The following is a 16,612-nucleotide window of genomic DNA, read 5'->3' as shown; positions in this document are numbered from 1 at the left end:
CCCTCCTAACATACAGTAGAAACTTGCTGCTGGAGACCGTCAAAGATCACAGTTAACTTATTTTTTTAAATATTGTCTAAAAATGTGTTTTGTATAAAATGTATGTTGTGAATATACAGTATAAGTTTTTGATCCAATAAATAAAAATTTCAGAGATTTTTTCCACCATAAAGTAGCCAGTGGGGATATTTCACAAGTTAAATAGGCTTTGAATTTAAAAATAAATAAATAATACAACTGTGTTTAATGTTACTTAAAATTATGTAAATCTGGCAAATGCCATCACTGCAGATATTAATAACAATTACATAGTAGCTGTGATACAGACACAATTTTTTCTGTCTTTTCAAGCATGCTGCAAAGTTAAACAAATGGAACAAGCCAACAATACCAGGATAACATATGTTATTGTTAAAGGTATCTCAGATGTACCAGAGTTACAGGTTCCAATCTTTCTTCTAGTCCTGCTGATTTATCTCACCACACTTGCGTTCAATGTGACCATTCTTCTACTGGTCTGCCTGGATCACCGTCTCCACACTCCCATGTACTTTTTCCTGAATAATTTGTCTATCCTGGATATCTGTTGTTCCACTATTAGTCTCCATAAAGTTCTTATATCATTTATTTCAGGAGATAAATCCGTTTCATTTTTTAGCTGCTTAATGCAAAGTTTTGTATTTACATCTTTTACTTGTGATGAGCTACTAATTCTGACAGCTATGAGCTATGATCGCTATGTAGCCATCTGCAATCCTTTGCATTACCATGTAGTTATGAACTATAAGATGTGTTCTCTCTTGGCCTGTGTCTGTTGGATGTTGGGATTTATGGATATCCTGCCATGTCTTTTGGAAGCGTTATCTTATACATGCTACACATCGATGGAAATCAATCATTTCTTTTGTGACTTTCTGGCGATTATTAAACTTACTTGTAATGACACCACAGCTCTGGAACTTTACATTATTATTGAAGGGGTTTTGTTTACTACCTTTACCCCATTAATGCTGACTATTATTTCATACGTTTATATTATTGGCACCATACTGAGGATCCAGTCAGCCACAGGAAGACGTAAGGCCTTCTACACGTGTTCCTCACACCTCACAGTCGTCACCCTCCTTTATGCCACTCTGTCTTACCAATATTTTCGGCCATCTGCACTTATCTCTATGGGCTCCAATAAGCTTTCCTCCTTGTTTAACACAGTAGTTGTCCCCGTACTGAACCCAGTGATCTACAGCTTGAAAAATAAAGATGTCATTTCAGCATACAAACGGTATTTAAGTTGTCTAAAAACAAAAAAATAAAAGAGCATTTGAAATTAAAATAATACAAATATTCAAATATAAATATTGTTGTCTGATTAATAGATTTTTGTAGGTATTATCTGTAATCTTGCAACTACAGTATTATTTGTATGATTATTATTAATATTGATCTGTAAGGTGCTACAATCTCTGCAGCACCTGTTAATCAAGGAACATAAATGAACATACACATAAAAGGTAGACAAGATAAATGCAAACAAGAAACCAAAGGGTAGACAGGGTCCTGATTATGAGGGGGATTACAATCTAATGGGAAGGGACATAGCTGAATAAGAGTAAAAGAGTATATATATTGGGGCAGTTTTGGGAGAGTATTTCTGTGCATAGTACAGATAGGAGTCCGGAAAGCTGTAATAAACAGGTTTTATTTCAAGATGTGTAAGCTGTGATTGGCTATGGCAAGGAATTCCATTGTATCACATGCTATAGTGGAAAGCAATATAGAAGGTAGATAAAATCAAACTAAACGTGTTCAATGATGGAAACAACATGAATGCACTATATTGCTATATGTATACTGCAAGAGTTACACTGCAAACTGCTGATTCAGATAAATAGTGAGCCTGACCTATGTACTACATGCTATTTGTTCTAGAAACACATGGCAGAATTGCTGATAGCAGAGTGCGCTATATAGCATGTTGGTTCCACTGGGGAGGCTTCATTCCCTGACCAAGATGACCACCGAGGTTAGTACTGAACATGTGGGGCACCATCTTGACACTGTGTAGGGTGGATGTCTCCTACTTAGCTCTAGTTAATGACCTACTTATCATACAGTCACCGGCTAATGACTGCAACAAACCCTGTTCCACTCAAGCTCCACTTCATTGCTAGCTGGTGTACCATAGTGAGCACAGCTGTACAAAGCTTATCGCCAATACACTATCCACCGGTTAAGCAACTGGGCTGTCTATAGTGTCATTCCACTGGTGTTTACATAACTCCACCATCCAATGCATAGGTACACCCATGTTTCCAACAGGAATAACTCCTGTTTGCTAAAACCTTAATAAGAATACAGTATCTCATGATGTATGAAACATACAATGAGGGAGTATTTTTAATGACATTGATTGAATGAATGCAAACTGGATCATTTGTATGGAAAACTGGAACAGTAAAAGAAGTAGGCTGGACCACTAGATCAGAACTAATTTTAGGATCTGTACTCCATATTCAAATATAAATGAATCTTAATTACATTAAGGGCCTGCTTCAGAGTTGTACATAGTGTCTATGCTGCACACAGTTGACTGATGTTGTAAGTCTGTGGAACGTGTCTGAGTCACACAGCACATGTGCTCTAATTGATACAGGTCAGAGATGCTGTACAGAAATGGATTTTAGTGGGTGTTCCTGGGAGGTAAAAGGGTTCTGCTAAGTTGACGCAGGTGGGTTGTGGGCTGGTTGCTGAAAGCAGCTGCATCCAAACAAGCACAGTCACTCACACAGGGTGCCATACTCAGACATGGAAACAGCACCTGCAGAGTGCTGGTGCAAGTTTTGCTGGTGCATCTATAGATGCTGCAAGATGGAAAAGCACTGTCTCTGCAAGTGGACATCTCATCTTAAATTAAATCGGCAACAACAATAGCAAAAAAATACAGGCACAACTGTGGCAAAAGATGCAGTCCAGCCGTGCCTGTGTCCAACTCACAATCAGCCCTTAAAACTTCACACTTGATCCTTGAGTTATTTCCAAGACACAGGTAAAGGCTATCAGAATATAGAGGTGTTTAGAAAAAGTTTAACACATTTCAACTACAGAAAAATGTGTGCTATCAGTTGGTATTTGTCTGGATATGGTGGCAGGGTTTGGGACAACTGGATGCTGTAGTTGTAGTACAGAGTTAATGGAACTTAAGTCTTGGACAAGTTTTGATCCCTCCTTTCCCCATCTTCTTAACAGGGAATATTGGAGGATTTACTTAATTTTGAGTTTTATTAACTACTGTGCTACTTGCTTGAAACATTCTTCAGTTAAAGGGAAATTCACAAGTTCAGCTTCCATTTTCAAGAAGTATTGAGGTTTGTCAGGGAGTTTAATTTGTGGTTTAAACTGAACTGGATTCACTGGAATAATCTTACCACAAATTACACATTGCTTTAAAGAAAATATTTGACCAGTCACATCAAGTAATCAGTGTAATTTACAATCTATATTCCCATATAAAATGTACACATGCACACCAGGGTTACTTTTTGTCAGGAATAAATTAACTTACCAGTATAGTTTGGATTGTAGGATGAAACTGGAGTACCTGGAGGAAACTTACCCAAGAATGTGAAGAATATACAAACTCCACATAGTAAGGGGCGTGGTGGGAATCAAACCCAAGACCTCAGTGCTGTGATGCAGTAATTTATAACCATTACACGATCCATGCTGCTCTAAATAGGTCTGTTTAGCTGCAATGATTTCAAGTATCATTTTCAACTAGCTTCATATAGATAATTACAAACCTTACTATGCAGGAGCAAATAGCTCATGTGTTAAGTTTTTGACTGTAGTGTATGAGGTTGAGAGTTTGAGGCTCATATGTAGTATCCTGTGAATTGCCTATTTAAAATTCAGGATTCTTAAATAGAGACATAGAGACATTGCCAATGTACTGTACATGCACACACTTACACACTAGGGTTAATTTATGTTGGGAACTAATGAACCTACAAGTATATGTTTGGAATGTAGGAAGAAACCAGAGTATCTGCAGGAAACCCGCAAATGTACAGGGAAAATATGCACAGTTAGGGCTACGGTTGGAATTAAACCCATGACCTCAGTGCTGTGAGGCAGAAATGCTAACCATCACACCTTCCGTGATGTAAATGTGCACATACAATATCTCCTATAGGTAAGGGTGAGCCTGTCTGTTTCCTCCCTTTAACACATTTGTAGAACAGTGAGAAAATGTTGTGCCATTCATGCACAGAGAGGGAGTGGGAGTCTGAGTTACTTCTTGTACTTTCCAAGGCTTAGTGCATATGCCCCTAAATGTGAATGCAGCTAATGAGTAATCTGAATGCTGATTTGCGTGCCAATATGGGAGTAATCATAGTTGGTCTATCTATGCAGCCATGGATCACATAACGGGTCTTCACCAAGATGGATAAAATATGCATTAAACATTGAGTTGCAAGCCAGTTCATGGAGTACATACATTTCATTTTGATTAAATTTAGTTTAGGTAATTGAGGAGAAGAGTGTGCAGCAGATTATAGAGTTCACTAAGGCCTACTGATATAAGTCCCACTAAAAACTGAAAGTCCTTTCTAAAAAATAAAACCCTGACAGGTGGTTGGCAAGAAGTGATGTGTACTCATTGGTTAACTGAACAGAATACCCAACTGTGTATAGAGATATATCTGAAATGTATATGACCACTTGCTAAACTAGAGTGTCATGGTTTTTGAAAAAGAAAACATTGTGAAAGGCCCTTTAGGCTGTAAATAAAGGAGAAATGTACCGGCTAGTCACTGTATTGTAAATAATCTAGTCAAGAGTCTAAATTGCTGTGTACCAAACAAATTCTGTTCTAAAATATTACAATGTTTAATCACACAATTTAAAATACGTGTTAAAACACAAATACTTCACAGGGTACATATATTAAAATATTTGTTAAAAAAGCTTCTAATTTAGAATATTAATATTTTTATATAGGAATGTGCAAGTCCAATAGTATATGCTTAGTATAACTTTACTCAACTTGTGGCTTGTCTGACATTCATTCCACCCAAAACAGAGTAAGTATTAAGGACAGATTAATCACTGATGCATTTTGTAAATTAAGGATATTTCAAAACATATTAATGTTATCCATATACTTTGTTTGATACCTACTTTCAACAAGGAACACCCACTCTTAATAAGGCATAGTTTGTTTACCCTTTGTGTACATATTACAATAATAATTGTTTATATTTAAAGGAGTCAGTTTCTTTGGGGTACTAATACAATTATATGTATTTTCATCCAAAACTTTAAATCATCCATCAGTATCTGAACAGAACAAATCTATTTTATTCAGATTTTTACCCTACTCTGAATTTTTATCTTATTTGGTCAAGTTTGAATTGCTTCTATGATCTGACTGTCTACATATATATATATATATATATATAGCTACCAATGTCTTTCCTTGAAAAAACGAGGCGGCACTCCCAGGTACTTCCAATCAACGTGATATATGCAATCAGAACAGCATAATGGTTTGTCAACGTTTCAAAGCCCGCAGGCTTTTTCGTCAGGACGTGAACAGTGAAATAGGAAGGAACATAGTGCAGCTTGTAGCCACATCTTACCTTTATATGATGAGAGCAGCACCGGGACCGGGCGTCCCCCGCTCCCCGCCGGCCGCTTCCGCTCAGCTGGAGGTGTTACAGGATATCCGTCCTGACCATACTCACGTCAGTCGGTTTCCATAGACACCAGCACACACCTCGCGTCACTTCCGGTTACTATGGAGACAGGCGACGCTTACGGTCCCCCGGAGCTGCAATCAATACAGTGCATAAATACATCTAATATGTGAATTTACGTGATAAGTGAAGTGTATACACAATAATTAAAAAAAACAAAAACATTAAAAACAGAATCATAATATCGATATCCTTTTCCATTGTTCTTATACATCGGCTACTTCTATCAATAAATTACGTTATTACTAACTGTGTATTAGTACAACCTGTCTACAAAAACAGAACACATACAACTGGATAAATCAATGCAGCTGAATAAATCAACCAAATATAGAGGATATCCTATACGGCAACTATAAAAATATATTCCAGGCTATCTTTTCATTTAACCCCTTTGGGGAAATAGTGTCTAGAATATAAATCTAATCAAAATGGATTTATATTCTAGACACTATTTCCCTAAAGGGGTTAAATGAAAAGATAGCCTGGAATATATTTTTATAGTTGCCGTATAGGATATCCTCTATATTTGGTTGATTTATTCAGCTGCATTGATTTATCCAGTTGTATGTGTTCTGTTTTTGTAGACAGGTTGTACTAATACACAGTTAGTAATAACGTAATTTATTGATAGAAGTAGCCGATGTATAAGAACAATGGAAAAGGATATCGATATTATGATTCTGTTTTTAATGTTTTTTTTAATTATTGTGTATACACTTCACTTATCACGTAAATTCACATATTAGATGTATTTATGCACTATATTGATTGCAGCTCCGGGGGACCGTAAGCGTCGCCTGTCTCCATAGTAACCGGAAGTGACGCAGGGTGTGTGCTGGTGTCTATGGAAACCGACTGACATGAGTGTGGTCAGGACGGATATCCTGTAACACCTCCAGCTGAGCCGAAGCGGCAGGCGGGGAGCGGGGGATGCCCGGTCCCGGTGCTGCACTCATCATCATATAAAGGTAAGATGTGGCTACAAGCTGCACTATGTTCCTTCCTATTTCACTGTTCACGTCCTGACGAAAAAGCCTGCGGGCTTTGAAACGTTGACAAACCATTATGCTGTTCTGATTGAATATATCACGTTGATTGGAAGTACCTGGGAGTGCCGCCTCGTTTTTTCAAGGAAAGACATTGGTAGCTATGAAATTTAATAGCTATGAAATTTTGTGAGTCCGGAGTGCCAAGCTATATTGCAAAATATATATATATATATATATATATATATATATATATATATATTAGAGATGAGCGGATTCGGTTTTACTCGGTTTTACTCGGTTCTCAAAACCGACCCTTATTGGCTATCCAAAACACGTGACATCCGTGAGCCAATTAGATGCCGTTTTGAGAACCGAGTAAAACCGAGTAAAACCGAACCCGCTCATCTCTAATATATATATATATATATATATATATGTAAATGCAAAGAAATGCCACGCCACTTGTGAGGCTATCACTCCAAAAATATATAAAATCACACTCACAAATATCTGGGCATCAGCTGCCCCTTAAGAAAACAGCAACGGTGTATTGCTACAAAATAAGGAATAGGAATACCAGATAGGGGTTCTAGCATGCAGTGGTGTGGTGTTTACAAACTTCTACCAGGTCTATCAATACACTGGAGTATACAAATGTAATACAAATATTTTATTTTAATTTTACAGTACTGTATAAAAATATATAGCAAGAAAAAAACATATATAAATAGAAATATAAAAATACAATACTAAAAAATGTGCAATACGATAAAAGGGCAATTCTATTAAAATGCAATTTTGCTAAATAATCTTAAGATTCCAAGTACATAAATTCAATCTAAAAAGTCTTAACTGATTTAGCAGGAGGTCTCTAGGGAAAAGGCTCAACGCGTTTCATCTCTCAGACTTCTTCAAGGGGTAGTGACATACCGAGACCGGGCTCCTATAAATACCCCCAATAAGTGTATAATTAATCATGACCTCATATCCTGTTTGGGTGGTATCTTAGGGCTCATTACTAAATTCTTTATCAAAACACAATCACAGACATGGAGAATATTCACGTATTGTATCAGGTTACATACTAGTTGTTTTGACCAAGTAATGATGGTTAATAATACAGTTTTTGTGCTATTTGCATGTGATGCGGTACTTCTACCACACTTCCGGTGTGCGGAAAGTTCTTATGCGCATGCGCACCACTTCCGACCTTCTTCACATGGTTTTATGTAGTCATTCAAGTTCCTGTAGTGACGTGGCTTGTGCATATCCGAGCTTCCTGTCTGGTGCTCCCACTGTCACATGACTCTCAGACGAATGCGGAAGTACTGTGCCTGGAACGCATTTTGGCACGCAGCAGGTAGTCCAATAGATCTCATTGCAGCCCGCATCACAAGGTCTGATGTGTAAAGCTTTTAGTGGGTTGTTATGGCAACAATACTGCAGCGTCTCCAAGCGTTGTCATATAAAGGAGGCAAACACAGTGCAAATTTAAAAACACACATAAGACATGTGTCATTTGATTAATTCATATCATGGGATCAGTACTATTCTATATATACGTTATAGATGTTTATCTTTATAATTTATTTATTTATTTATTATAACTGGATATATATTAGGTTTATTATTTAAATTGTAAAGACAATTAGATAAGGAGGAAAAAAGGGAAAGGGTGGTGTGCTTGTTATTCTACTATGTAAATCTATATTTAAAGTGATAATGATGGGGGTGTCCATTATATTTAAGATTAACCAAGTGTCATATAATTACAATTAAGTGATATACTTTTAATATACATAATAGGTGTGTAAGTGAAAGTTTCTAACTATGTCCATAAGTCTATAAGTAAGTGACAAGTGCAATGAATTCTGTTATCCTTTTTAACTCTATATATAAACTCTATGCTTTCTGGAGTCGCTTCATTTTCAGCACAGTACCCAATCTTCCCAATCGGTCGCCCCTTTTGGTACTGGTCAGGCCCAACACTGCTTAGCTTCCTTGGTCAGCCGAGATTGGGCATTTCCAGTGTGGTTTGACTGTATTTACTTCATACGCAACAGATGACGCCACAATGTTTTTTTGTGATTTTTTATGTAATTACATATGTGATTATTTCAAAAACAGTGAGAATGGTGAAAAAGAAGAAGAAGAAATGGCGAAAAAAGAACTAGAGATTTTTCTGCAACGACACCTTCACAGAAATCACTCCCTTCCCTTCCTTGGTAGCTAAGCAGTGTTGGGCCTGACCAGTACCAAAAGGGGTGACCCATTGGGAAGATTGGGTACTGTACTGAAAATGAAGCGACTCCAGAAAGCATAGTGTTTATATATAGAGTTAAAAAGGATAACAGAATTCATTGCACTTGTCACTTACTTATAGACTTATGGACATAGTTAGAAACTTTCACTTGCACACCTAAAATGTATATTAAAAGTATCTTACTTAATTGTAATTATATGACACTTGATAGGTAAAAAGGGGGAACATGAAGTCATTTCAGCAAACAAACAGTATGATATTATAGGTATTACTGAAACTTGGTGGGACAAATCTGATGATTGGACAGTTAATCTGGAAGGTTATACGGTGTTCAGGAGAGACAGAGTAAATAAATGGGGTGGAGGGGTATGTCTTTACGTAAAGCCGTTTTTAAAACCTGATTTATACGGGAAGATATCCACGAGGGGACTGCAAATATTGTTGAGACTTTATGGTTAGAAATTGTGTGTGGGGGGAAAGGGAACTAAAAAGATACTATTAGGGCTATGCTACAAGCTGCCTGATATTAATGTGTCCCATGAGGAATTGTTACTGAAGCAAATTAAAAAAGTGTCAGGATTAGGAGACGTAATAGTGATGGGAGATTTTAACTATCCGGAGATTAATTGGATAAATGATTCATGTGATACTGCTAGGGGGAATAGGTTTCTAAACAGACTAAACGATCACTACTTACTTCAACTAATCAAGGAACCGACTAGGTACAATGCAATCTTAGACCTGGACTTAACAAACAATGGGGAATTGATATCAAATATTATAGTAGGAGAGCCCATGGGAAACAGCGACCACAATATGGTCACATTCAATATCAGTTCTCATAAACAGCCCTACATAGGCTCAACTAGAACTCTAAACTTTAGCAAAGCCAAGTTAGACATGATGAAGGAAGCTTTAAGCGGCATTGAATAGGACATTTTGTTTCAAGGAAAAAATACTATGGAGAAATTGGAGGTATTAAAAATGCTGCTCGCTAACTATACTTGTCAATTCATTCCCATGGGCAGCAAACGAAGGAGTAATAATTCCAAACCAATGTGGCTAAACAAAAAGATTAAGGAACTAATAGGCAAAAAGAAGGGAGCATTCAAAAAATATTAATCAGACAGGAAAGTGGAGTCATTCCAGTACTATAAGGATTGTAACAAAATTTGCAAAAAAGAAATACAAATGGCTAAAATAGAAATTGAAAAGCTCGTAGCAAAGGAAAGTAAATCAAACCCCAAAAAGTTTTTTAAATACATCAACAGCAAAACATTAAAGAAGGAGAGTATAGGCCCTTTAAAGGACAAGTTGGGTGTCTTAATCAAAGATGATAATAACATAGTGGAAAAATGACATGAGTTTTTCTCGTCTGTATTCACAAGGGAGGACCAGATGGCGGGATTAACGCTTAACCTCAGCAATGATAATGTCCCAATGCTAAGTGCTTGATTAAGCAAGGAAGTAGTCTGCGACCCATAAAAAAATGAAGATTAATAAGTCACCTGGTCCCGATGGAATTCACCCGAGGGTTCTCATGGAACTACACTCTGAACTAGCAAGCACGCTTTCTTTATTTTTTATTGATTCATCAGGCATGGTTCCCAAAGACTGGTATATAGCGGAAGTTGTGCCGATATTCAAAAAGGAAAGTAAATCTGAACCGGGTAATTATAGACCAGTAAGCCTTCCATCTATAGTGGGGAAAGTACTGGAAGGTATTTTAAGGGATAGAATACAGAAGTTCCTGGAAGCCAATAAGGTTATTAATAGGAACCAACATGGATTTGTGAGGGATAGATCATGTCAAACAAACTTATTAGGCTTTTATGAGACAGTTAGCGCTAACCTAGATCAGTGCAAGGAGGCAGATGTAATCTTTTTAGACTTTGTAAAGCTTTCAATACAGTACCGCACATGAGACTTATCTATAAGTTACAAGAACTGGAGCTAGGGAGCACAGTATGCACTTGGGTTAGAAATTGGCTTGATAATAGGGTGCAGCGAGTAGTGGTAAATGGAACTTTTTCAATTGGACTGAAGTACTAAGTGGCGTGTCACAAGTGTCTGTATTTGGACTACTATTGTTCAACATTTTCATAAATGATCTAGAGATAGGTCTAGAGAGCATGGTGTTAGGTTTTGTAGACGATACCAAACTGTGTAAGATTATAAATTCGAAGGGGGATACCGAGTCTTGTCAGAATGATCTATTTAAACTAAAAGCATGGGCTGAAAAATGGAGACTGTGGTTCAATGTAGACAAGTGTAAGGTAATGCACTTTAGTAGTAAGAATCAAAAATACTACCTACATACTAAATGGGGAAAAACTAGGGGATTCTGTACTGGAAAAAGATTTAGGTGTTCATATAGATAACAAACTCAGCAGTAGTACCCAAAGTACGATTGCAGCAAATAAGGCAAGCAAGGTATTAGCATGCATAAAATGGGGAATTGATATAAGGGAATAGAGTGTTATATGATGCCATATCTCGAATACTGTACACAATTTTGGGCACCATACTACAAAAAGGATATTCTGGAACTAAAAAAGGTTCAGAGACAGGCGACCAAATTGATTAAGAGGATGGAGACTCTAGAATACGAGGAAAGGCTTGCTTATCTAGACATGTTTACACTGGAAGAGAGGAGATTAAGAGGGGACATGATTAACATTTATAAATATATAAGGGGACAATACACAGACCTTGTGGGGGATTTGTTTTTGGTAAGATCAACACAGAGGACGCGTTGATATCCACTTAGATTAGAGGAGGGGAAATTTCGCACAAAGAGACGTTAAAGTTTCTTCACTGTAAGGACAATATGTATTTGGAATTTCCTGCCTGAGAGACTAGTAATTGCGAACTCGGTCATTACTTTTAAGAATGTGCTAGATCAATTCCTAATGAATAAAGATATATAGGGTTATGGTGGGTAGATCACGCACTATAAAAAAAAAATAAGAGAAATAAACATAACGGCCAACATTCACAACAGATAAAATTGTTCTAAAAATAATACAGTGTAGAAGACCACTAATAGGTTGAACTCGATGGACAAATTGTATTTTTTCAACCTCAGAAACTATATATAGATAGATAGATAGATAGATAGATAGATAGATAGACAGACAGACAGACAGACAGACAGACAGACAGACAGACAGACAGACAGATAGATAGATAGATAGATAGATAGATAGATAGATAGATAGATAGATAAACAGAGTACAGCAAAATCCAAAAAGCATACTAATAGAACAGACTTTAATGTAAGTTACACTTATGATTATGGAAAACACATATTAAGATTTCCAAAAATGATTTTAGAAATTAGAATCTACACAATGACATGAGATACTACTGAGACAACATCTCTCTGAGAGAATATATAGATTCTAATATTACTGTACACCAAGGAATTAGAAAAATATTGAAATCACTTTTAATAAATGATTATGAACATCAAAACATTAGATGCATGTTCATTATCCCCTATGACATTAGTAATTAGATAAAGGCAGTCAAAAGTATCCAAAATTATTAACAAAAAATTAAGATGCCAAAACGGCTTTTTCTGATTCCAAAGATTAAAAGGGATTTAAAAAAAAAATCTATTGATTATAAAAAAAAAAGAGTAAAACATTATGTCAAATAAATAGTGGGAAAAAAGAGAACAAATATGAAATGGACTATTGAAACTATCAGGAATGTCAGGTAAGAATTTACAATCACTGCAACAGCAAACATCCCTTTGCAAATCAAAATCCAAAAAAAAATAAATCTTAATTATTCAAGAATGAGGGACCACAGACCTAACACTATAAATACAAATAGAAATCACAGTTCAGAATGGATGTGATTTAAACACAACAAATCTCCAAGCAAATTAAATTCAGTTACCATTACAGCACAATGAAAGCTGTCATCAAGAGGTATTGACTTTGCACCAATAAGCAAACCCAATTTATCTGATGAGATTTATTTGTTGAATTAAATAGATAAAAACTGTTTTTATGTAGGAAATTCTATTTTGCAATTGAAAAAAATGAGACTGTAGTAACACTAGTCCATTTAAATGACATACTGTATATTGGCCCTCATTCTGAGTTGATCGCTCGCTAGCTGTTTTTAGCAGCCATGCAAATGCATAGTCACCGCCCACGGAGGAGTGTATTTTCACTTTGCAAGTGTGCATATGCCTGTGCAGCCGAGCTCTGCAAAAACAGTTTCTGCAGTTTCTGAGTAGGTCTGAACTTACTCAGCCCTTGCGATCACTTCAGCCTGTTCGGTCCCAGAATTGACGTTACACATCCGCCCTCCAAACGCCCGGACACACCTGCATTTTCTCTACTACTCTTAGAAAACGGTCAGTTGCCACCCACAAAAGCCCTCTTCCTGTCAATCTCCTTGCGATCGCCCATGCGCATTGTGGTGCATACGCATGCACAGTAGAGACCTGATCGCAGCACAACGAAAATCGGCAGCGTGCGATCAACTTGGAAATATCCCCATAGTCACACTGTGGAGGTATTAGAGGATCTCTTAAATAAAAATGCTCACGTTATGGCTAATAATATAATACCACTTTTGGTACAGCTATTAATCTACTAATTCGTAAGGAAAATAGCACTATTAATAACTCTCCCCCCTTTAAAGAAATAATTTATATTTTTTTCACGTATTCAAAAACTGTTATAAGCCACAGACGTGGCTCCCCATCAGTGCTGGTCCCGGCCATTGCCAGGCAACCAAGGCACCACATCAGACCTGCTGTGATGATTGATGGTCCTGTGGTTGCTAGGTAACTGGGTCTCAACTCTCAAATCGATTGCACTGTCTTCTGGTCCCAGCTGTTACTAAGCAGCTGAGATGCTGTGCTCATATGTGCAGCCGCTCAGCTGTGGTTGTTTTAAGTAATCATGGGCTGGTCTCTGCAGCATTGTGATTGGCCCATGCTTCTGTTATAAGGCACTCAATCCTGTGCTTTATTGCTGATGATAGTTTCTTTCTAAAGTCTTGACATTCAGTCCCTGTTCCTGGCTGCTGATTTTATGGAGTCTTGCTGCTGATGTCCTGACCATGCTTCCAGCCCTATTCCTTTCAGTAAGTGCTTGTATCTTTGTATATTACTACCAGTGGCTTACATGAACCAAGATACCTTAGTATTGCTACTTCATTAGTAGTTGCTGTTTGGAATGGTGTTCCTCTAACTTGCTGTGGATACTAACTGTGGCTCGCATAAACTATTGTATGCATCTATCGCTACTTCATTAGTAGTTGCTGTGCTCTCCTAACATAGCTCCCTTGCTGTTAACACCTTCTGAGATTGCACTGTGTAGTTTATATTATCACTTAGATTATAAACATAGATTACCTGCATATTACTCATGGGAAGTATTCTTATTACCATGTGTTTCATTGTCTTTGGAGAATCCTGTTATTACTTAAAGTGTGTTAGTATTATCTCTCTGCCATATTGTAATTATCCTGCAATACATCTCCAGCTATATCCTACAATCTTATGCCGGTTATATAAGCCCCTACTGCCTGGAGGTTTAAGACCTGGTGGTATCCTAAGTACCAGTAAGTGTATAAAACACTAAGGGGACAATGAGCAGTTGTTATAGGCAGAAGACCTTCCCTAATAGCTCTAGGAGTTTTATGTAATAGTGTAGGAGTTTCATAACAAAAACATCTTGCTATAAATAATAAGAACTTACTCACCGGTAATTCTATTTCTCGTAGTCCGTAGTAGATGCTGGGAACTCCGTAAGGACCATGGGGAATAGATGGGCTCCAAAGGAGACTGGGCACTCTAAAAGAAAGATTAGGTACTATCTGGTGTGTACTGGCTCCTCCCTCTATGCCCCTCCTCCAGACCTCAGTTAGGGAAACTGTGCCCGGAAGAGCTGACACAACAAGGAAAGGATTTGGAATCCAGGGTAAGACTCATACCAGCCACACCAATCACACTGTACAACTTGTGATAACCATACCCAGTTAACAGTATGAACAACAACTGAGCCTCATTTAACGGATGGCTCATAACAATAACCCTTTAGTTAAGCAAAAACTATATACATGTATTGCAGAGAGTCCACACTTGGGACGGGCGCCCAGCATCCACTACGGACTATGAGAAATAGAATTACCGGTGAGTAAATTCTTATTTTCTCTGACGTCCTAGTGGATGCTGGGAACTCCGTAAGGACCATGGGGATTATACCAAAGCTCCCAAACGGGTGGGAGAGTGCGAATGACTCTGCAGCACCGCATGAGCAAACTCAAGGTCCTCCTCAGCCAGGGTATCAAACTTGTAGAACTTAGCCAACGTGTTTTGAACCCGACCAAGTAGAAGCTCGGCAAAGCTGGAAAGCTGAGACCCCTCGGGCAGCCGCCCAAGAAGAGCCCACCTTCCTTGAGGAATGGGCTTTTACTGATTTTGGATGCGGCAATCCAGCCGCAGAGTGAGCCAGCTGAATCGTGCTACAGATCCAGCGAGCAATAGTCTGCTTCGAAGCAGGAGCGCCAACCTTGTTGGCTGCATACAGAATAAACAGCGAGTCAGACTTTCTGACTCCCGCCGTTCTGGAAACATAAATTTTCAAAGCCCGTACTACGTCCAGCAACTTGGAATCCTCCAAGTCCCTAGTAGCCGCAGGCACCACAATAGGTTGGTTCAAATGAAATGATGATACCACCTTAGGGAGAAATTGGGGACGAGTCCCCAATTCTGCTCTTTTCATATGGAAAATCAGATAGAGGCTTTTACATGACAAAGCCGCCAACTCTGACACACGCCTAGCCGAAGCTAAGGCCAATAGCATGACCACTTTCCACGTGAGATATTTTAGCTCCACGGTCTTAAGTGGCTCAAACCAGTGGGATTTCAGGAATCCAACACAACGTTAAGATCCCAAGGTGCCACTGGTGGCACAAAAGGAGGCTGAATATGCAGCACCTCCGTAACAACGTCTGAACTTCAGGCAGTGAAGCCAGTTCTTTTTGAGAGAAAATGGATAGGGCCGAAATCTTGACCTTTATGGATCCTAATTTTAGGCCCATAGTCACTCCTGACTGCAGGAAGTGCAGGAATCGACCCCGCTGGAATTCCTCTGTAGGGCCTTCCCGGCCTCACACCAAGCAACCTATTTTCGCCATATACAGTGAAAAAGTCTTGCTGTCACGTCTTTCCTAGCCTTTTATCAGCGTAGGAACAACTGCATCCGGAATGCCCTTTTCCGCTAGGATCCGGCGTTCAACCGCCATGCCGTCAAATGCAGCCGCGGTAAGTCTTGGAACAGCCAGGGCCCCTGTTGCAACATGTCCTGTCTGAGAGGCAGAGGCCATGGGTCCTCTGAGAGCATTTCTTGCAGTTCCGGGTTCGGAGTCCTTCTTGGCCAATCCGGAGCAAAGAATATTGTTCTCACAGCTCCTTTTATTACAATTCTCAGCCCTTGGGTATGAGAGGAAGAGGAGGGAATACATAGACCGACTGGAACACCCACGGTGTTACTAGTGCGACCACAGCTATCGCCTGAGGGTCCCTTGACGTGTTATGGGGCAGTACGGATGGTGTGGGGCAGTAC

The 16,612-nt window shown here is 38.5% G+C and overlaps 1 protein-coding gene across 1 annotated transcript; it reads left to right on the top strand.

Moving 5' to 3' along the window:
• Positions 1 to 371: 371 nt before the first annotated feature.
• Positions 372 to 1,313, top strand: LOC134949908 (olfactory receptor 5G9-like). Its single transcript, XM_063938600.1, has one exon. It carries the CDS (start codon positions 372 to 374, stop codon positions 1,311 to 1,313), a length of 942 nt encoding a protein of 313 aa, XP_063794670.1.
• Positions 1,314 to 16,612: the final 15,299 nt, after the last annotated feature.

Source organism: Pseudophryne corroboree, chromosome 8 (assembly GCF_028390025.1).
Source record: "Pseudophryne corroboree isolate aPseCor3 chromosome 8, aPseCor3.hap2, whole genome shotgun sequence".
NCBI lineage: Eukaryota > Metazoa > Chordata > Amphibia > Anura > Myobatrachidae > Pseudophryne > Pseudophryne corroboree.
Note: the sequence above shows the minus strand (reverse complement) of the source record. Positions and strands in the feature narration are given on the sequence as shown.